The sequence below is a fragment of the Parasteatoda tepidariorum genome, chromosome 10 (genome assembly GCF_043381705.1).
Source record: "Parasteatoda tepidariorum isolate YZ-2023 chromosome 10, CAS_Ptep_4.0, whole genome shotgun sequence".
Classification (NCBI taxonomy): domain Eukaryota; kingdom Metazoa; phylum Arthropoda; class Arachnida; order Araneae; family Theridiidae; genus Parasteatoda; species Parasteatoda tepidariorum.
In genome coordinates this window covers 39,637,418-39,659,664 of record NC_092213.1, presented here as the reverse complement: position 1 = coordinate 39,659,664, position 22,247 = coordinate 39,637,418, and the positions used below count along the sequence as shown (strand labels likewise).

The window sequence follows — 22,247 nt, the reverse complement described above, 5'->3', positions numbered from 1 at the left end:
TCTACTTGACAAAGGTTTATAAGCCTTAATTGAACACACAAGCCTGCAAATGCATGTTGTACCAACAAACCTAAACCTAGAGTGAGGAAAGACAACTTTTGTAATTGATTACATTTAAATTTCCTGTCATTAGCATGTAGTCCGTCATTCATTACAATCTTTTTAAAATATTAGCGTTTAAACCCTCACCACGCTGTGGTCAGACTAACAGGCCAATAGATTATATAAACAAAATATACATAAATAAACAAATTTTTTTGTTAAGCTGCTTCTCTGACTATTTGTCAATTTACAATAAAATTAGAGTTTAATGCAATCCAACATAAAAGCATATTGCGCCTTAAAAAGTAATCACTCTATCACTTCATTTTCAGTTGTTAATTTTCACAGAAATGAAATCAAAGTGAAGAAACAACAATTGTTCAGTTATAAAATTAATTTATTATTAATTCAAAACTTTAATTTAACTGTTTATTGAACATATTAAATGTATAGAATGTTTTGGATTGATTTTAATAAATAAAATAATAATGTAAAAATAAAACTTTAAACACTAGGTTTTTCAAGTGAGCAAAAAATAAGAAATAATTCGGTTTTGACACTCCTAAAAAAACACGTTGGACGCATCACTTTTTAAAGACAGTGTGGGAAAAATCCTATCACCAACTTAAATTTCGCTCTTTCTCTAGAAAGTGATGCGCCTACATTTTTCGTTTTAGGTGTGACAAAAGAATTTTTTTCCTCTCTTTAGTCCACTTAAAAAATAGTTTTTAAAATTTTTTATTTTACATCATTTTATTTTTTCTAGTTCTGGACCTGTTTTTGTTGGAAAAGGGTCAAAATTTCGAGGTTTTGTTTAACGAAAACTCTCTTTAGTTTAAATGACGATAATCTTAGTTTTCCGTTGTACGGAAGCAATCATAATTTGCTTTGCTAATAGAATGTACCTCGGTTACTTGAAAAGTGATCAAAATATTTATTGGTGAAACATCTATAACATCTATAAGAGGTTATAAATTCTGTTAATTATCATTGAGACCCACAGTAAAAATATTCTATTTTTACTTAATTTTAGTAAAAATTTAAAAAGCATATAAGAAGACATAAAGGAACACATTACAGAAAGTTTGGATAAAAAATTAGCTTATATTTCAAAGAATTAAAATGAAGAAAAAAAAGTAGCTAGTTAGTCAGGAAATTTTTTTAAAAAATAAAGCACCAGAATTGTTGAAATTATTTTACTTTGGTTCTAAGATCACAAATTAGCGTTGAAAACCTTTTAAAAAGTTAACTAAACAATGTTGATTTGCAATAGATCTTCTGCAAAAAGCATTAAATTTAGAAGTTATATAAATTTATTTGTTTTTGAAACTTAATCTTTAATTTCTGAAAAATATTTTTCTTTTATTTATGTTGATATTCTTAATAACATTTAAGATGCTTCAAAATCTTTAAAGTGCTTATGACCTCTAATCTGGCTCTGGCTATAGTATGCCTGTTTTCGTGGCATTATTTATGAATAAATACAGAAATTTATTAATTTTAAAAGAACATTCATGTAATAAAATTTGTAAAGTTAAACAGAAGGAGATTTACTGGGCACATTTGTTATTCAGATACAACAGGCAAAATACATAACATATGCAAACGCTATCCAATTGGCAGTAGAGCTAGAGGGCACTCTTTGATGACTGGACTCCATTAACTTAAATATAAAACAATCAGGGTATTGAACTGGCAAGACCTGACATCAACTTGGATTTTAAGACAATCAGGGTGTTTAACGTAAGCTAGGGAAACAATGAGAACGGCATGGAGAAATGTTCTAGAAAATCCCAAGGCCCACCCTAGGCTGTGGAACCAACAATGATGATAATGTATACTTTATTCACACACCAATAATTCAAACACATGTGTAAATATTATGTACACATGGGTTTGAATTACTTTTTTCTGATGATAGGTAAAATGGTTTTTTGTAAATTTAAAAATCAAGATTACATAAATTAAAAATATAAATATTGCTTCCACTAAGTAAGTTTCTTTCTGATGATCCTACAAGTTCGTAGCTAGAAATTAATAAAACAAGGGTAAAAAGCTTGCATTGTAGAGGAGGGAACATATTTCGTGGTCAACAACATTTTCATTAAAATAATTCTTTATTTTATTAAGAGGAAAGATATAAAAAAAAAAAAAAAGATCATGATTCTAAAGAATAGATGAAAAATTGCCTGTTTTTTATTTCAACTAACTGATGAAACAATAAAATAAATTTTCTTCCAAAATTTCCAAAATTGCTTACATATGGCATCCTAGAAATCTCCATAATATGCTTTACTCGTGAATTAAGCTTTTACATGAGCACAAAATTTGAGTACCAAATAGTTATATTATATTTAAAATAAAGAGCTCATCCACTTAACTCAAATCTACAAAATACATTTATTAATTTATAAATTTGCTGTACATTATATACAAAAAATAATAATACAAATTGCGCTTGTGCTTTACAAGCTTGTCATCTATTCTGTGGACATTTTTTCCTAGTATGACCTGTAATGAATAAAATTAAATTAAACAATTTAAAATTTTACAAAGATTTAAAATAATACAACATTTTTGTAATCATTTTTTAACTGTTAAAACTCAATTCAGTTTGATTTGACACTAGTGCATTTCTGATGAACAAATTTTTTTTCAAAAAAAGAAAAAATGCTTAACAGAAAGAAATTTTCAAGGATCCCTAACTAAATGTAAATGAAGTGTCTTTTAAGTTAATTAACTTCTTCGGTTGATACCCTGAGTACGTTTGAGCATGTCATCTCCAATTATCAAAAATCAAATTCGTAAAATTAATAATATTTACCTTTTAGATAAACTCATATTCTTAGATCATTAACGATACAAAGTTAATTAAAATAGAAACTAATAATAATATCTACATGGATAAAAAATATTTTACCACATTTTCCCATTAAAACAAAGGTAAATTCTGATTCTAATTTTTACTTAAAAAATTAGTACATATATACAGTGAGTGTGCTAATCTGAAAGTGAAATTCAAAAAAGAATATTAGGAATAGATAAAAATATTTTAGGAATTACTCTAAAAATTATAGGAAGCAAAAATGTCACATAGAAATGTAATGTATAAGATAAAAAATATTGTAATGCTTGAAGTATATATATAAAGCATGTTTAGACATTCATAAAGTTATTTCATCAAAAAAATCTCTGTTGCTTAGAACTAGACAAAATTTTATTGCAAAATAGCAAAAATTCAAAGGTTAAAATTGCAATAGGTTTAAAACAAAACCTGAAAATTCTATTTTATAAAAATTAAATTTAAAAAATATGTGTGCATAATAAATAAATAGATTCACTAGAGCGAATTTGCAACAGATTACAGTTCATGAAAATTAGCTTCTGTAATAATAATATTTAAAAAGAAGTATTTACTTTAAATTTTTTTGAAAAAAACTAATTTGGTCTAATATCCAAAATTTGTATTCCTAAGAAAACAATTTTCAAACAATATCAAATAATTACAGTAGTAAAAGCGTTGTCAAATAATTTTCAATAAAAATACAATTTTTTAAATTACCAATGTTCAAAAACCTGATTTAATTAAAATGAATAGATAAATAACAAGATAAAGTAGTAAATAAACCTTGATTTGGTGATGAAAATCATTTTTAACAAGAAACAATCGATATCATACATTTTACAACATTTTAATTGAGATACATAATTGGTGATTTGTTTATAGCATCAATCAAGAAGAGATGTTTTATAGTATTGGAGATATTTCAGTAAAGTTTGATCAAAATATCACTTTAAGGCATTTTTTATTTTAATAAGTTTGTAAAATATATTTGTAGATAAAACAGTGGACAGTAATCTAGTCATCCGAATAGACAATCTGTGACAGGTTGCTATTATTTTTGTTATTTTAAAATAAATCAAGATAATCTTGAACAAAATCCAATCTGTTAGGAAATACTACGAATTAATATTTGGGTCCCTCCACAGGTGTTTTTAGGATTATATGTAACATATAGGATACTTCTCAGCTAAATTTTGACATTTTTGTATTTTTTTCACAATAAAAATGTAGATAAAATAAATATAACTATTTTTATATTTAAGTTATGAAATATTTTTCCAGCAATAGTATTGTCAAATTTATTTTTATTTTAAAGAATAGCATAATTTTAGTAAGAAAACACAAATACAGCTAAGTTTGTACATTTTCAGCAGCACAATTTGCTTAGTTACAAAAAAGATAATGAAAAAGCTTGGTTTTAATTACAATAAATGTGGTAACAAAATCAGGAAGTAAAATAAAAATGCTAACAAAAATCAGAATGTAAAATAAAAATGTTGAAGAAAATCAAAAGTACAAAAGAAACTATTTTAATAGTATACATTTTTGGCAATTTATTTTATTTTTGTAATATAATTAGTTCTTATAAGTTTTATTTATATTTTATTTTTACATTAATAATATTTTTGATATACAGGCTTAAAAAAAATTAAAGCTCTATAGCTTAATGTTTATTGTTATTTTATACAGTACTTTTCACAAAAAAATTCTTCTATTACCACTACATTTCGTTAATTTAAAAATAAAATTCAAAATAAATAAGAAAATAAGGTACTAGATAGAAAAAAGACATAACATATTATAAAAACATTTTTATATTCTATTTCAAAATCTGAACATTAAAATTAAATCGAATCTGTTAAAAAATATACAGTTCAAAATAAGAACACCTAAATTGAAAAATCAGTCAGAAGTATGTTGAAGGCAAAGCCATACTCAAAGAGCGGGAAATAAGGATGATTGTTTAAGGGTCTGGCCAAATTTCCTTACAAAAAATGTTTTTTTTCTTTAGTTTTTTTTAAAAAAAAGAATTCCTTTATGTTTATCTCTTTAGAATTCCTTTATGTTTATATATAAATTACAATTTTGAATAAATGGTATTCAAACAAAATAAGTCTTTTTGTGCTTTGAGGAAAGGGGCCACAATAAAATTTGCTCTGGGGCCTGTAAAACCTGAATCCAGCCTTGACTGAAGGAGCATTATGCAACATATACACAGTAACAGATGTGTAACTATTTAAAAAGTTAATTCAAATGAATAATTTAAAGAAATTAATATTTGTCAAACTTACCAGGCTGAGAACATATACCACATTTTCTCTGTTTAGATGGCCCACCAGAGGCAGAACTTGCAGGTCTTTTATTTGAGGGACCAGCCCTTGACCTATCAAATGCTTAAAGCAAAATGCATAATTAAAATAGATTTTTATGAAATATATCACAATAAGGTAAATTTTACATGATTATGCACTTTATCGTTTCATTCATAAAATTTTAAATACATTAAAATATACAATGAAAAGGCAAAGTATTCTGAAAATAAATGTGAAATATAAAATATACATTTTAATCAAGCACTTAATTCATTAAAAAAAGCAAAGCAATTACTAACAAAAAAATTGAATGTTATTTAAAATATATATAAAATTGAAATGCAGATGTTAACATTCGGATATAGAAGTTCATAAAAAACTGCAATCTGAAAAAAGTTATAACACAGCTGCAAAGTGTAAATAATTTATGTTCCACGACATGGAGCTCATTCTGAATTTCTTCAACTTTTGAAATGTAAACAATTGTTTGACAGTCGACTTTTTGATTGATCCTATTTATAGATTGCGTGTCTTGTCATCATTTAATAATAATTCTTTTTTAATGTTTTAAATAATTCTTTCAAAAAAGCAAATTTCAATAAAAAAGTTAAAATTTTAAAGAATAAAAAAATACAATTCAATATTTCTAGAAACCTAGGGAACATTCCTACAGAATTTGGTTTGATCATTCTGTTTAAAATGCTCCAATCAAATTCTCAATTTCTAAATGTATATTTCATATGAATTTTTATTTTGATGAAAAAAATACAATAAAAAGTGTAAAAAAACTATAGTGTTGGAAAATATTTTGTATTAAAATGAAAAGCTTGTTTACATTTAATTTTAACAAATAATAACATTATAGATAATAACAATTATGAATAATAACATTTTAATTCAACAGAAAATAATTTGATCATAACTAAAAGAGAAGGATGGAATGTCTCTATTCTTCTTTTAAACATTAAAACTTTTAATCTGTTTTTGAAAAGCATGTCAAAACATCTTGAAATGAGCTCAAAAACTCAAATCAGGGAATTCACCCAACAAATTAAAGAAAATATGGTCTGAAAATCCATGTGAAATTATATATATTATAATTGTTAGATCTTTAACTGAAGTTTACCTTTGGTTAGTTTCATTTCCCTTTTGCCAAAAATTTGGTAGAAATAACTTTTATAGTAATAATTTGAAAAGCATTTGTATACTGATTTGCAGGTATATAAAAGTAAATTAATAAAAAAATGAACTTCAATAAAATATAGAAAATTAAAATAAGAACAATGTAATATTTTTTTAAAATATACTTTCTTACAAATTTAATTAGAATTCAGTAAATTTCATACATAAACAATTAATGTTTTCTGAATTCAGTTCAGACATTTCTTTATAAATTTCGTTTTCATACTGTTATCATATAGCAGAGAATAAATAAAATTCATTTTTTATTTAAAAAAACATATTAAAAATGCAATTATAGAATGAACACTAAGAAGAATTTTTATGCATGGCCAGATTCAAAAAATAATTTTAATTCAATAATTAAAAATTAAAATTTTTTTACCTCCTGAATTAGCATTAGAAAAACGACCATTAGTATTTGTGTCATTCTCATCCATCCATTGAAAGAATCCACATTCACCTGATCCACGTGGTTTAGGACAAGCGTAAAATTGCCGGCCTTGATTGGCTCCCTCTTTTCTCACTGTCAATCTGAAAAATGCATTAAATAATAATATGTTTGAAGTAAAATAAAGAAATATATATATAAAGATGACATAATTCTTATTTTACATGAATTCTGTTCAGACTTTTCACTGCACAACTTTTGTTTGATGCTTCTTTTCATAGCTTTAATTAGCTATAAATTATTTAAAACAATTATGTCATATTTCATGATACAAAATCAGTTGGATTGATTTTCATTTAATCAATTTTTTGAATATCATTGCTGCCAAAAATTTGCCAATAATAAGATTTAAAAAATAATTTTAAAATAAAAAATTATGTTTTTTATTTTTATACATTTGAAGAAATTTACAAATTATTAATCTTTAAAAATGAATTTTCAGTTTTAAATGCTTAAGAATATTGCTACATTGAATAACATTTATCCTCCAATATTGTTCCTGAATACATTTTCGTAATGTAGTACAACATGCCCATGTGGCTGACTAAGTTACCCTAACCTTCGGAAAGGTTTGTTAACTCTTTAAGATTTTTTTAAAAAATATTATTGTAAAAAAAATTACCAACTGAGCATTTTGATTATTCTTTATAATTTTCAATTATATTTTATGATTTTTGATTAAGCATTATCAATACTAAAAAGCATCATAGTCACTTACAACTTAGCTTCCAATTGACACCTGCATTGTTGCACACCTCCTGATGTTGAGTTTTCATTTGAGAAAGATGTAGATGGTTGCCTATAAAACAAAAATGAAATGTTCCTCACATTATTAAACATGATACAAGTCACATGACCAAAATCTATAAACAAAATAAAATACAATACTCTCTAAAAACTGCAATTTTAAAATATAATTTGCACCTCTCCATATAATTTGCACTGATTTTGACTGTAAACAAACAAAATAAAAGGTTTAAGTTAAATTTTAGAAGCTAATATAATGCTCAAAAATTTTGTAGTTAAAGAGCATTCAGCATTGCAATACATTTTTAAACATTATTTTATTTTTAGTTTATAAAAGTCAAGAAGCTCTCATAAGTTAATGTCTGTGAAAGAGCCTATCCACTTAATTTTTTTACAAATTGTAATAGATTCAAAGAAAACTAGAAAAAAGATTAAAAAAATTTAATAATTAAATATAAATTATTATAAATTAAACTTAATATTTTTCAGTTTTTCTTTTAATATGTTAACCTTTATATACTCGATGCTTGATTTAATGACCCTTTTGGTCCAATTTAAAATAAACATTACATCCCTATATGGGTAAGGTTGCTATATCGTGACTACATAAAATTAGTGCAAATATTAACTTATATTTCCCAAATACTGGATTTATTTTGGCAAAAACATGTTACACTTTAAATATATTTAAGAAACTAACTAATATGCATTTTTTTATGTTAATATAGAGCAATTATTACTTAATATAATATTTTGAAGGTTTAAAATAGATTTACATTTTTTCAAATGACATCTTTTAACACTGCACAGAAACTTTAGTCAATCATTCAGTGCATTTTCCAGATATCAAAATATTGCTTCACAAAAACGACGTTCTAGTGAAGAAAAATTAATTAGAACACTTTGTTCTTCTGACCACCTCTTACAATACTTAAAAAAGAGTGAATGATTATACAGAATGAATATTTTATGAATATATTGAATCCTTTTAAAAGAAATTTCGAAAGGTCATGATTGAACATGAAACTCTGATTTCTAAACAATAGTGAAATATACATTTGAAGTTCTTAATAGTGGTCAGTGCACTGTGAAAGCAGAAACAAATAAAAGATCTAAGGAGTGTAAAGTAGCTAGTCCCAAGCTCATACTAGCCAATCTTCAAGAAAAAATAATCTAGAAGATTTTTAAAAATATCCAGAAGATTTCACACATGAACATGGGGAATTGTGAACATCATTTTCTTAAAGGGAAAAGTCACCATTTATCAAAATCAAATACAAAAATAAATGTACTTCCTTTAATAGGTCTAAATAACTTAGTAATGAAACCAATATACTAGAAAGCAAAACAAAATCTTTGAGATTAACCAAAAATACATAAGCATTTAGAGATAGAATGTTAAAATTTAGCATACAATTATTAAAATAGAAAAATATGCAAAATTTGCCATTTTTCTAAAAATAGGAAAAAATTCTTAAAAATGGTTTATGCACATAAAATCATAAAAACTAAAAGAAGGCTTCTTGTAACAATTATAAAAAAATTTTAAAGTAAGCAAGCTCTGCAGATTTTAAAAAGTCTACTATAATTGATTAATAAACTGTGGTTCTCTTATATGTTAAAAATAAATAATGCAACTCGCAACTTAAATTTCTGATCAAATAACTATAATTATATAATACTTCATATGAATATTATATTTATACTTTTTTAAATATTATGTATTTATTAAATACTTTCTTTTCATAATTAGCTTTTATATTTAATTATTATGTACTACTCATATAATGAGTTAAATGGTTCAGCTATTTATAAATTTTTTAAAAAAAATTTAGTTTTATCTATAGAGATTAATTATATAAAGTATTTTGCATAATTTCTGCAATTACTATTAAGTTTATTTTTCTTCTTTTTTAAAAAAAAAAATAATAAAGTCAGGAGAATAACCATGAATATCTTGCAACTATTTTTCTAGAGTGAAAAATTGGACAGATCAAATGAAGAAACAAATTTCGTTGAACTATCAGTTTTTATTAAAAGAAAGAGAACTATTAATATACAAATCCTTATATTTACAAAAAAATAAAATAGTTTTTTTCTTACCAGGGATTATTTGATACCCTTAAAGGTACATTGTTTACAGTTGCAGGTGAATAATTATTCTGATGAATTGACGATGATGCAGTCTGATTGATAGGAGAATTAGCATCATCTTTCCAAAGAAAAAAGCCACACTTTGAATCTTGAGGCTTAGGGCATGTATAAAACTCTCTACCTGAAAGGGAGAGAAAATTTGTCGGTTTAAACTTTAAAAAAAAGTAGTTATAATTTCATTGCAATGACTACACCTACCCTTATTGGGACCATCTTTCTTCACCCTATAAATGATGGCATCTGTGCCACAATTACAGACAACATCCTGACTAGGTAAATTAGAAGTATTGTTATTTGAGGGGACAGGGCTGAAAAGACAAAAAGAAATCTGGTTATCAATTTCCTTACGTACTCTGATACATTAGGACAATAAATAATAATAATTAAAAAAAGTACCACTTACTACTAAGTTTATAAGTATATATGAAATGAAAAGAACCATTTTATCAAGTAACCATGCGAAAAATAATGAATTGATTTTCTTACTGAAAAGGTTGCCGAGATGATTGATGACTAGACAAAAATGAAGAACTTGGTACTGCTCTTGAGGAATTAGTAGAGCTTGGCACTGCTCTTGAGGAATTAGAAGAGCTTGGTGCTGCTCTTGAGGAATTAGTAGAGCTAGGAGCTGCTCTTGAGGAATTTATAGAACTTTGCAATGTTCTAGATAAACCAGAAGAATTAGAATTGCTTCGGTTGTTATTCGATATTCGATTTGCAGATTCATATCCACTATCAGAACTGAGATTTCTAGACACATTCGTGGAGGAGGTATTAGAATCTATAAAAATTTATAAATATTTTAGATTGCATTCTTTTAGACAAGTTTTATTAAAAGTACATAAATAGAACTAATTTTAAGAAAAAAAGCACCTAATTAACTAATAAAGTATTTATAGTAGAATAAAAGTTTTGTTATCCTTGTTATTTTTATTATTGAATATGGAATGCCTTATTCCGTTGTCTAAATATTATTGAAAGTTAGAGGAACTAGATATGACTTTTGAGATTGAGTGATTTTTTGGAACAGGGGTGAAAAATGAGGAAAGACACAATTCTATTTCCCAACACAATTATTAAGAAAAATAATGTAACTCAACTAGAATGACAGGCCTTACAAATAGAATCTAATACAAAATGATAACAGGTTGAAAGAAAGAATCAATGGAAATATTACTTCTGGTAACTGTTATAGGATGAGCACCCATAGTCATCATTAGATCTGAATCACAGCCAGCTAAACAGCTATCAAACCTAATATAAAATAAAATTCATCAATATTTAAACGATACAAATATTTAAAAATAAGGAATAGATACTTAATGGATTTTTAAGAACCCATCATTAAGGATCAATTGTGCTATAATTTTTGAAGTAATGCTAACAAAAAGTTCCCCCTATTAATTTCATTAAATTCAATTAAATTTTTATAAAGATCAGGAAAAGGCTAAAGATATTTACAAAAATAAAACTAGCTGTTGAATAACAATTGGGAAAGTAAAACTATTAAAAATTTATTTTTCTTAGTAGAAAAATCAAATTACTCATTTATAAAACATGAATTTAGGTCTATTCTCATATACTGCTGAAACGTGAGCACTGACTGAGAAAAAAAAACTCTTGCCATATTTGAAAGAAGAATTTTGTGGAGCATATTTTCAGGGATTAATGTAAAAATTAGGTATCAGAGAAAGAGAACCATTTTTGTAATATACAAATTATATTAAGAACCAGACCTTATTAAAATTTAAGCAATTCAGATAATATCACATTAATATATTACATAAGTTTATTATTATCTCGGGCAACAAGCATTTATAAGAAAAGAAAGTCATTGTAACTTATACAGCTGCTATAACCCTCCAAATTAAGTTAATTATAAAAAATTAGGTAAAAATTACTTCAAAACTTGTCTGGTTTATTTTAAACAGTTTTTCACGATATAAAAAACTTAAAAAGATAAAACAGTTCGCCCCAAATAGCTTAAAAATCAATGTAGAAAGTTTAAATGATTTTACTCTAAATCTTTTTCGAAAAATCTTTTATAAACATACAAAAAGAAAAAAAAAAGACAATTTAATAAAAATCATAAAAACACATCAGAATATAATTTTTAAGTAAACTTACTCATCAGGGTAAAAAGGTCTCATGGAACCAGCCTTGAATTTCATTTTTACTTTTTTCACCCTCCTGGGAAGACACTAAAAATTGTCATGTGGTAAATTAGAAAATTTCAAGAGTAAATAAATAAATAAACAGTTTGTATAAAAGGAAAAAGTAAAAATTAATGTTGTACTGAAAAACAGAATTCTTTCACAAACTAAATTGTTCATATCATTACAATGAACTAAAAATAGAATTTCAAAGATACACATATTAGTAAACACAGTTTGCATTTTAAATGTAACATCATAAAAAAGGTGGCATAAACTGAAGTTTGTAGCAATGACATGAACAGTTCAAATACTAGAAGTAGCACAGGCTGGTATAATGAAGTGGGGAAGGTTTTGCATATAGAAAAAGTTATCAATTTCAGCTAATTAGATTTAAAAAAGATATAATGTTAGAAAAAAAACTGCAGGAAATATGAGTCAACTCATAGTTTGTATCATCAGGGATCTGTCTAAGTTTTCTGACAGGTATCTATTTAGTGAAAATTTAGACATAATTTTTGAAAATTAAAAATTATACTAAAAAATGAACACAAAAATATGGATTTATCGTTTTTTATGGGATACAAAGATAAAATTTTAAGAAAAAGTATTTTGTGAAATTCCTAAAGTTGAATTTGTGAAGGTACCGCTAAACGGTAGTAAATTTGGCCTGGACAGACCCCTGATCATAATAGCAAAATTTACTGCATTGATCAACATCACAATCTTCATTAATCCAATTTGTCCGCAACACTAATATAGAAACTAAAACTCGAGGGACAAGGTAGCCCCCCCCCCATGAAGGGCCATGGACTACTGCGCTCATTCCAGTTTCCTTAACCTTGGGCTCTGGGGTGCAGGAGCTGCTGTTCTAGTATGGTGGTCAGAAAAATGTAAAATTCCCGAACATGCTTGGTGCTCATTTTAATGCCAACTAAAGAGATGAAAGAGTCAACCTTGTCCGAGAATAGAACTTAGGCCCTGTGGCACAAGAGCGTGAAGCTTTACTTCTGTGCTGAGTGGTCAGAGACTATCATTGTAAATATCAATTATAATTTAATAATAGCAAAATGTATTTATATAAAGGCATATAAAAATTATTATGAAAAAATAATGCTGCAAGGAACTTATGTTAGTTAGTATTTTTTATATAAAATAGTTTCAAAAAGTATAATAATGATTCATATAGATGAATCATTTAAATTAATTAAAGAAAATTATTTAGAATTTTTTTAAAATCATTAGTTTTCTTAAACTCATATAGTTATCTACGGATTTTATAAAGGAACAAATTTTATCAACAAACAGGCAAACAAATTTAATAAAGGAACTGAAACCGATAGTAAGTGAGTAAATTTAAGAACTAAGATTGATTTTTTTGGTTTTCCTTTCATAAATTTTTTAGTGATAAAAAAATTTTTGAGATGAAAAATAATATTCAGATATTGTGATCATTAGCAACACCTGCAACCATGTTGCAGGGTTTCTGCTATCAGATTTTGCAATTAATAAAAATAATCGCCCCTTGTAATATCAGTGTAAACTAGAACTCTAAGCACTGGTTTTAGAAATTCATCAAATAATAAATACCTACCGAGTAAAAAAAATTAAAAGTCAAAAAATAAATATATAGCTAGTTATTTCAAATTAAAGAAAATATAAGGTAATATTACTCACATCAGGACATTCAGCATCCAGAACTGAAATCTGTTCTAAACTATCAGGTAGCCACATAACTGCATTGCAATCAGGGTAGGACATACAAGATAGAAAGAACCTTTAAAAAAAAATTCATTGCATTAATACTTTTTTTAAATTTATATGTTACTGCTAAAGCTCAAAATCCATTAATATGCATACTACCTTGCTAATCTGCATATTAACTAGTGCAATCTGTTAAAGTGCTAAAACAGGGGATTTCTGCAATTTATTTAGGTAATGTCCTATTTAAATGTTTTGAAATGATGCTTCTGTTTATCTAATGGCATAGTAGTTAAAGTATTAGGAAGATGTGGGTTAACGTTCTCTGTACCATTTAAGATTAAAAGTTTGTTTCTGTCATTCGTCAATAATTTTTTTTTTGTATTGATTGATTTGATTCTTCAGATATTGAAAAATAATTAAGCTATATATTTAGTTAATTTCCTGAATTTTAATAATATTTTGAACCGTTTGGTTTTTTTTATAACAGTTTTTGAAGCAATAGGTATAAGCATTTCTAATAGTTGTTAAAGAGAAAAAAAATCTGAATAACAAATTGTAGCAATTTTTGCATCTATATATTTTTTCTTTCTTTTGTTTGTAGCAAATGAAACTTATTTTAATTGAAATCCATACTGTATCACTTAAAATAACAGACAGGCAGAAGAAGAAAAATCAATTACCCTCTATTGTCTCTTTTTGTCCGTAAAACAATATCACCAGTTTGACACTTTGGGCATTTCATAACGGGCATAAGTTGTGGTGCGGCAGCATCCTCTAAAAATTCAGATTGTTTTAAAGAACAACATTAAAAAATGATAACACCATTTACCCCATAAGACATTCTTTGAATGATAATTAAAAGTAAGGCACAAAAAAAGAATAAAATTAAAAATTATACATAACAAGGAGCATTTAAATGCCTATTATTGCTATAATAAGAGTTAAATATTTAAGAATATTGCAAAACGATTTTACACACTATCGTTGAATGCATGGAATCATTTGGATATTATTTTTCAAATTTTAAAAGTACTAATAATGACATTTTGTTAAGTCATTTATTAAAAAATAATTATTTAAGCTCCAATAATTTAAAAATAAATAAAAAAACCTTTTGATTCCATTAATTTGATAAATGTTGTAAAACTTAAACAACCTTTGCGTGATTAGTGAATTTATGCTTATTAGAACTTTATTAAACAGAAAAAAAGTCAACATTGTAGTTATTCTATGTCTATTTTTTTATAAAGTAATGGATTAAGTACGCTACTGAAGAAGTACAAAAAGTAGTCAACATGAAATTAAAAGCTTGTTATTTTTCTAGTACTATAGAAACTTTCTGATTCGATACATAGCAACAAAGGCGGTCTATAGAAAAAAAAACAATACGTAAGAAGATAAATTATAGATAAGGGTTACATATTAAATTCCATTTACAAGTTAAAAACAGTTTAATAAACTAATTTACAGAATTCTGAAACATTTACAATTTATTTTTTAAGCTCTAGCTTAAAATAAAATTTTAAAATTAGAAAATGTAATTTTATATCAACTACATTATACTTGAAATAATCAAAAACTTTTATTGTAATAAATAATTTAAAGAGACAAGCATTTATTTTTTAAAAAAAGTAATAAATTTCAAAAATTCTTTTTTAAATGCCTAATAAATTAATGCAAGATATATAATAATAAATAAATTAAAAAGTGAGGGAGAGAATAAATCATTCGAAGTTTTCAACACTAATATGACTGACTACTGTGAAATCTAAAGAAACACACAAATAAAAACTTTGTTTTATTTGTAGAAAATGTAATTTTATATCAACTACATTATACTTGAAATAATCAAAAACTTTTATTGTAATAAATAATTTAAAAAGACAAGCATTTATTTATTAAAAAAAGTAATAAATTTCAAAAATTCTTTTTTAAATGCCAAATAAATTAATGCAAGATATATAATAATAAATAATTTTAAAAAGTGAGGGAGAGAATAAATTATTCAAAGTTTTCAACACTAATATGACTGACTACTGTGAAATCTAAAGAAACGCACAAATAAAAACTATTTTGTTTTGATTAAACCTGTTATAAATTTTTACTACTCACTTATAACAGTTAACACAAGTTAAAATTATTAACTTTAATTTTACATCATTCATGACTATTTGTCTCTTATAGACCAGCATAATAAAATACGCATTTTTGCTCACATACTTTCACTAGTAACTAACAAGTTATGTCAATAAATATGGAAAGAGTAAATAAGTGAGAATCATTCTCAGAAATCTGATAACTTGTAAACGATCTAGATGATAAACTTTAATTCTCCTTTTTCAAATTATGCTTTTGAATGCCTTAATACTATTCTCAGAAAAATATATCTAAAACAGCATCAAAACTAATAAAGAAATTTTTTTATATTACTATTTGAAAAAAATTTACAACAAATAGTAGGAAAATCACTATACAATTTATGAAAAATTATAAAATAAAATTAAAAAACATTACCAACAACTGTATTGTCAGGTGCAACATTGAAATAAGTTGATAAAGCTGAATCAAGTTTAACAGCCTAAAGAGCAACAAAGAATAATATAGAATAAATAGCAAGAGTCAATGCAAGAGCACTATTTTAGAGAATCTAGTGCCTTAATGTTAGTAATACATTATAAATGATTTTAAAAGTTAGATATCTTTCTAATCAGGTGAGTAGAACAATTTATTTTACTTTTTTAATTGCTTAAGTCACATTACAAAGTTATTATTTTATAACATTACTTTGATAGTTAGATTTTATAATATACATTTTATTTTATAACTGGCGTTGAACAGCCGATCCAGTTATGAGTTTACGACCATCAATGCTCAACTCCATAGCCTTGTAATTGTGAACCCAATCCAGAAGACAAGGGAGCCTTTGTATCAAGCAGTGGGGCAAACTAACCTTCATGGAGGATTTTTTGATGGAACTAACCCGCATTTGCATGACATGAAGAGCAAAACCACAAAACCCCTCCATGGTTAGCCCAACGGCAAGAGGATTCTATCCCATGATCTGCCTACCACTGAGGATATTATATGTCAACACTGTGGTCGGTGTGAGTCGGGTGCAGAATTCCTAACAACCAGCCACTGTTGGGATTCGAACCTGAGACACCTCATTGGGAGGTAAACGTTCACAATACAAAAATCAAACTACACACGTAGTTACAAAAATACACAAAAAAAAGTTTTTTTTTTAATAAATTAATTTTTGGCTGAGAAATTATTTTCAATACTATCTCAGTCAAAAAAACAATACAAAACAATATGTAAATATAGATTTTACTGAAATCGACTAAAAGCAATTTAATACAACCTACACTTTTAATGTACATAAAAACTAAAATAGTATTTAAAATAAAAATTAAATTATTAACTCAACCCTGAAACCGAACCTTTACAAAAATGGAAAAAAATAAATATCTAGCTCAAATATTCTAATAAGTGTTATTTTTTTACCTCTTCTCCTATAAAATTATGGTGATGAATTGAGTAAGCTTTAAAACAGTGGGATAAATTTTAAAACACAGTTTTAATACAAAATAGAAGATTTAATGTTATATTTTAATTTTATAACTTAAGGCACATAATGACAGGAAAAAAATCCAGCCTTTTAATTATCAATTTTGTTTTTTTAAGTATTTTGAGACATGTGAATAATGCTCAAAAGTTAAAAGGCATAATTATATGACATGACATTATAAAAGAAATAAATCATATTGTAAATCTTTGAAAAATATAAATGGCAATGTACTGCAAATTGTTAAAAGCAATTTCAGTATTACCTGCTGAACAACTTCGATAAAATACTGTTTATACTTTGCTACTTGTTCTCGTAGTACAACTGTGAAAAAAAATTTAACATAAGAAAAAGGTAAAATAAATTTAAAAATATGAAGCGAGTTTAATGAGTTTCAAAAAAATATATTACCAGCTGGGACTTTAGTACCCTCAACTATCCTGCAGGAAAAAAAAATTAAAAAAAAAAAAGTTTAATACTTTTAACAATAAAACAACAAACAAACAAAATAAAAATCATAAATGGTAAAAATGTCATAAATAGGACAGTTATGATATATACCAAAATGTCTCCAGTCCTTACAAATATTGCCAACATTAAAAGTTAAAAAAAAACTTATGTAAATAAGAAAAAAAGAACAATTACACTTGAATTAAATTTCCAAACTATTCTTAAAATATACTAAAATAGCAACGCTTCAAAATATACAAACTTCTAACAGAATAAAGAAACAAACTTAAATTGTCATAAAATAACAAGTACAAAAATCATAAAATGAAAACAAGTATATTTTGATAAATCAGCAAAGAGCTTACAGTCACTAATTATCATCATAAAATATATAATAGAGGATGCAATATTATCATTCGCATGACTAAGTACAGTTGAATGTTATCATTTGCTGGACAAACTTCAATGTTATATTATCAGTTGCATGAGCGATGTCAAACTTTAAATGTTCATAGTTATATTAAGACTCTTATTTTTAAAATTTTAAAATTATTTTTCTACAATATACAACGAAAAAAAAAATACACACACAAAAGTAATTAAATTCTAAAGAAAAAGGGGAAATAACAAAAATATGTACTATTTCTAACATGGTATTTTTTAAATATTCTTTCAAAATACTTTACACATTTGTGCCTTCATTTTTATGATAGTTTTCTTTTTTCCAAATCAGAAACATTTTAAAAGAGACTAGCTGCAACAGCAAATTTTTTTAGCAAAAAAAAATACATCTTAATTTTTAACTAAATCACCTTTTTAAGTCTGCTTCTAGCTCTGCTCTCAGATGAGGTTTTGACATATGAAGACCCATTAAATCATAACCTAGACAGAGGTCAATCTCTTAATTACGTTTACAGACACATAAAACATATACATTCATCTCAATACATAAACAAATCAATACATAAACAGATCAATGCATAAATGAATACATTCAACTTTTAGTTATGTTCTTAGTAAAATTAACAACAAATAAATGATGCAGTAAGCAGCCAAGCATTATTCAAATAAAAAGCTTTATACTTGATTCTCTCTAACTTTAATATACTTTTTGGAATTAAAAAGCAAAAACTAAAATCATATTCAGTAATTGATATAAATAAAACGTATATTAATAAAAATGTAACGAAAACTAATTTCTATATTGTATATAGTAATTATAAGTATGAATGAAGGAAAAGAAGATCTAACTCTACAAGATCTAGACACCAGTGTTTCTCCATCNTCATAAACCAAGTCTGTGTTTTTAGTAATGTTAAATGCAGTTTTTATTTTATAAATGCCTTTTTTGAACTGTAGTAATTGAAGGTTATGCTTGAGTGTTATAAGGTTGCATTTTTGTTTTAATTAATGTATAAATATTTATTCCCATGTTAGCATTTGGAAATGTGTGAAACTATGTTTTTTGAAGATTTAGAGGTGCAATAAAAATGAGTTTTAAATGTTAAAAGTTTTCTGCAATTCATTAGATATTTGTCTACTAAATAACCTGGGTAACCGTTACTAAATTTAAATTTTGAGATCACAGCCAAAGGGGTAACGGTACAACAGAACCCTGCAGAAAAGGATTAATTGCATTGAAAAAGACCTTAGCATTCTAAATGCTCAAGGTTAAAAACTGAAAAATAAATGCCAAAAGCAAACATTGCTGAAGAAGGGAAAAGAAAGCCAGGGAAAAACCGGGGCGGTTCATCCAATGTTCAAGAAGATATTCATAAGTCATCACATTAATATTTCATTTGAACAATAAATAAATTTTTTTAATGTAACGTAATAATGTAATTACTACAAAACAGACAATTAATATATAAAATATGTAATTTAAAAAAAATAAAATACAAAATTTAAACAAAATAGGTCAAATAGTTAAGTTATAAAATTTCAAAAAAGTTTTATTTTTAAGTTTTCGTTTTTCAGGAGCTATACAACTGAATTTATTTATATTTTGTAAAAACAAATCAGAAGTCTAGAAAATTTGAAAGAAATATTCTGTCACCTTCAACAAGGCCCATTCCAAGTTCTCCTGGTATGAATCGTCCATTTTCATTGACACCTACATACAATCTGGATTTGATTCTCTCTATATGTTCTGCATGGGTAGCATCAGTGCCTTTAAATGAAAGCATAATGAATTGAATTTTAAAGATTACTAATATTTCTAATAACAAAAATCTGTAATTATCATAATAATAATAAGAAGAAATGGAGGTGCAAAAAATAATTAAGACAGACTCCACCTGATTTCTATTTAAAAAAATAAAAATAAAAACTTTTATTTTTTGTAAACATAGAAAAATGTTAACATTAAGAATACTATAGAATATATAGAATAGAATATTATAGATCACATTAAAATTTTATACACCCTAAAAACAACAAAAATGTCAAACTTACAAAAACAACAAAAAATAATTTAAAAAAAATTAAATTTGGTTTAGAGCTACTGTCATTATTCTTAGCACCATAATTTTTATAACCATTTATAATTTATTTCTTTTACTTTAATAATTCTTCAAGATATATTGCAATATTTTAATTTTTGTTCCAGATCCATTGCAAAATTATTCAGCATTATATTTTAAATGCTAATTATTTTCTGGCCTACATTATCAGAGTACTTTAAACTTTAATTAGCATAATAGAGTGTAAATTAAACAAATTGAAATACCACAATACCCATATGTCAGAGTAAGTTGCAGTTCAGACAGCAAAACCAATATTTAAATATACAGATAATATCAATATCTATAAGCCAACTATACCAACATTAAATATACTTTATGTAAATTTTGAATTATTTTTTTGTAACAACAATTTCGTTAGATATGCAAATTCTTAGACAGATTTTTTTTCTTTCTAAAAAATTATTACTCAAATTGTTTATGTTTATTGAAATTATAAAAATAAAACATTATTATCACATTCATTTATTTATTTTTTCTTTTAAAGTTTTTTAGCACTCAATTTTGATTGAGTGCTAAATAAATAAATCAGTGCTAAATAAATAATTAAATAAATCAAATTATTAAAGGCAATGTACTTACCTATACCATGTTTCTCCATCAATCCAATTAGATCTGCTTCTGTTAATAAATCAGGTGCAGATGTTTCACCTTCATTCATCTATCAATGAAATGATATGGTGCATATTAACATAGTTCATTAGTAGCTACATAAATTTCAACAGAATCTATAGTACTTGAAGCAAGAGATTAAATGACACAGTTACATTTCAAACATATACAAATATATACATTTGAAACATACATTTTTTTTTAAATTATCAATATGAGAGAATTCTGGAAAAAAAATAATAAAAAACAAGTCTCATACCTCAATTGATGATGGTCGGAATACTTCATTCAATGCATATTCACCAATTATCTGATAGAAAAAAAAAATACAAAAATTTCATTTTTTTGGGCAGATAGAGTAATTTTATTTTTATAAGTACCTATGTTTGCAGCAATTCCTTTTTTCTTTAAATAAAAAATTAAAAATAAAAATATCTATCCATTGATAAAGCTTGGTTAAACATATAATATAAGGAAAAAAAACTAAAAGATAATTAGAATTAAAAAAAATTAAAGAGAAATAATAAAATAAAAAATAAAAATTAAAGAGAAATTTTAGCTTAACACACAATATGTTGTATAAATCTAAAATAGAAGGAATGAAAGAAAAGCAATTTTCAAAGTGACACTTTGTCTATCTTTTTTGTTTGAGGAAAGAGCAGTAATTTCAGAAACATCAGAATTAAAAAATATAGTAACATCGAAAATTTCATTAACAAACATTTTCCTTGTTAAAACTATTTCAACTTAATAGAAAAAATTATGTTCAAAAAAATTATGTTCTCAGCTGTCAATTGGCATCTACGCTTTTCAATTATCAGTACCCAAGTTTAAATAATTTTTCTGAAGTCACTTTTGTCCATGTAGAAATGCAATATCATTTACAATAATATTTTTTTTAACAATAATAGAATATTTTATTTATAGGACAGTGTTTCCAATTCTTTTTTCCCTTTCATAGATTATGGAACTTTTCCTTAAGGAGCACTCAAAGCCTCCATAAATGTATAAAGATAATGTAGTCGAGCCAGAGCTAGTAATTAAAGCAGGCTAGTAATAGGCCAGAGCAAGTAACACAACTTAATTGTCATATTGGTATATAATAGAGAGAGAGAGCATCAAAATCACACTAAAATCACTACCCTCCACATTTTATGTTAAGTCAACTAATTCTGATCACATACATTACAAAGTATAATTTATAATATATATATATATATATATATAAATACAAGAAAACACGAAGAAAGTTAAGAAAAACAATAAGTTATTTCATTCTCTGTTGTTACATGTTATTTTTACTTTTTGTGTTCTATTTTATTTGTTGTAATTTTTGTAAAAAAAATCATGAGTGCTCCTCACACTATTGTATTAATATATTTTGCTTTGGCTTTATTGATACAATATCAAAAGGCACTCTGTTTTGCGGATATAATCGTGTGGGCTGATGAAAAGATTATATCTTTTTTTTCCCGGTTTTTTTTTTCCGGTTTTTTAAATAAAATTTC

The 22,247-nt window shown here is 25.5% G+C and overlaps 1 protein-coding gene across 1 annotated transcript in view; it reads right to left on the bottom strand.

Moving 5' to 3' along the window:
- Nucleotides 1-2,423: 2,423 nt before the first annotated feature.
- Nucleotides 2,424-22,247, bottom strand: part of LOC107436803 (topoisomerase 3-alpha) — a 33,514-nt gene continuing 13,690 nt past the window's right edge. The window contains exons 12-29 of the mRNA XM_043043323.2: nt 20,999-21,049; nt 20,710-20,788; nt 19,662-19,775; nt 18,418-18,487; nt 17,567-17,595; nt 17,421-17,479; nt 16,102-16,165; nt 14,268-14,361; nt 13,561-13,660; nt 11,858-11,931; nt 10,908-10,984; nt 10,217-10,511; nt 9,929-10,038; nt 9,680-9,851; nt 7,548-7,628; nt 6,764-6,912; nt 5,179-5,280; nt 2,424-2,553 (exon numbers count right to left, since the gene is read on the bottom strand). Of these exons, the coding sequence (XP_042899257.1) occupies nt 2,519-2,553; nt 5,179-5,280; nt 6,764-6,912; nt 7,548-7,628; nt 9,680-9,851; nt 9,929-10,038; nt 10,217-10,511; nt 10,908-10,984; nt 11,858-11,931; nt 13,561-13,660; nt 14,268-14,361; nt 16,102-16,165; nt 17,421-17,479; nt 17,567-17,595; nt 18,418-18,487; nt 19,662-19,775; nt 20,710-20,788; nt 20,999-21,049 (1,755 nt within the window). The 3' untranslated portion in view covers nt 2,424-2,518. The remainder of the gene's footprint in view (nt 2,554-5,178; nt 5,281-6,763; nt 6,913-7,547; nt 7,629-9,679; nt 9,852-9,928; nt 10,039-10,216; nt 10,512-10,907; nt 10,985-11,857; nt 11,932-13,560; nt 13,661-14,267; nt 14,362-16,101; nt 16,166-17,420; nt 17,480-17,566; nt 17,596-18,417; nt 18,488-19,661; nt 19,776-20,709; nt 20,789-20,998; nt 21,050-22,247) is intronic.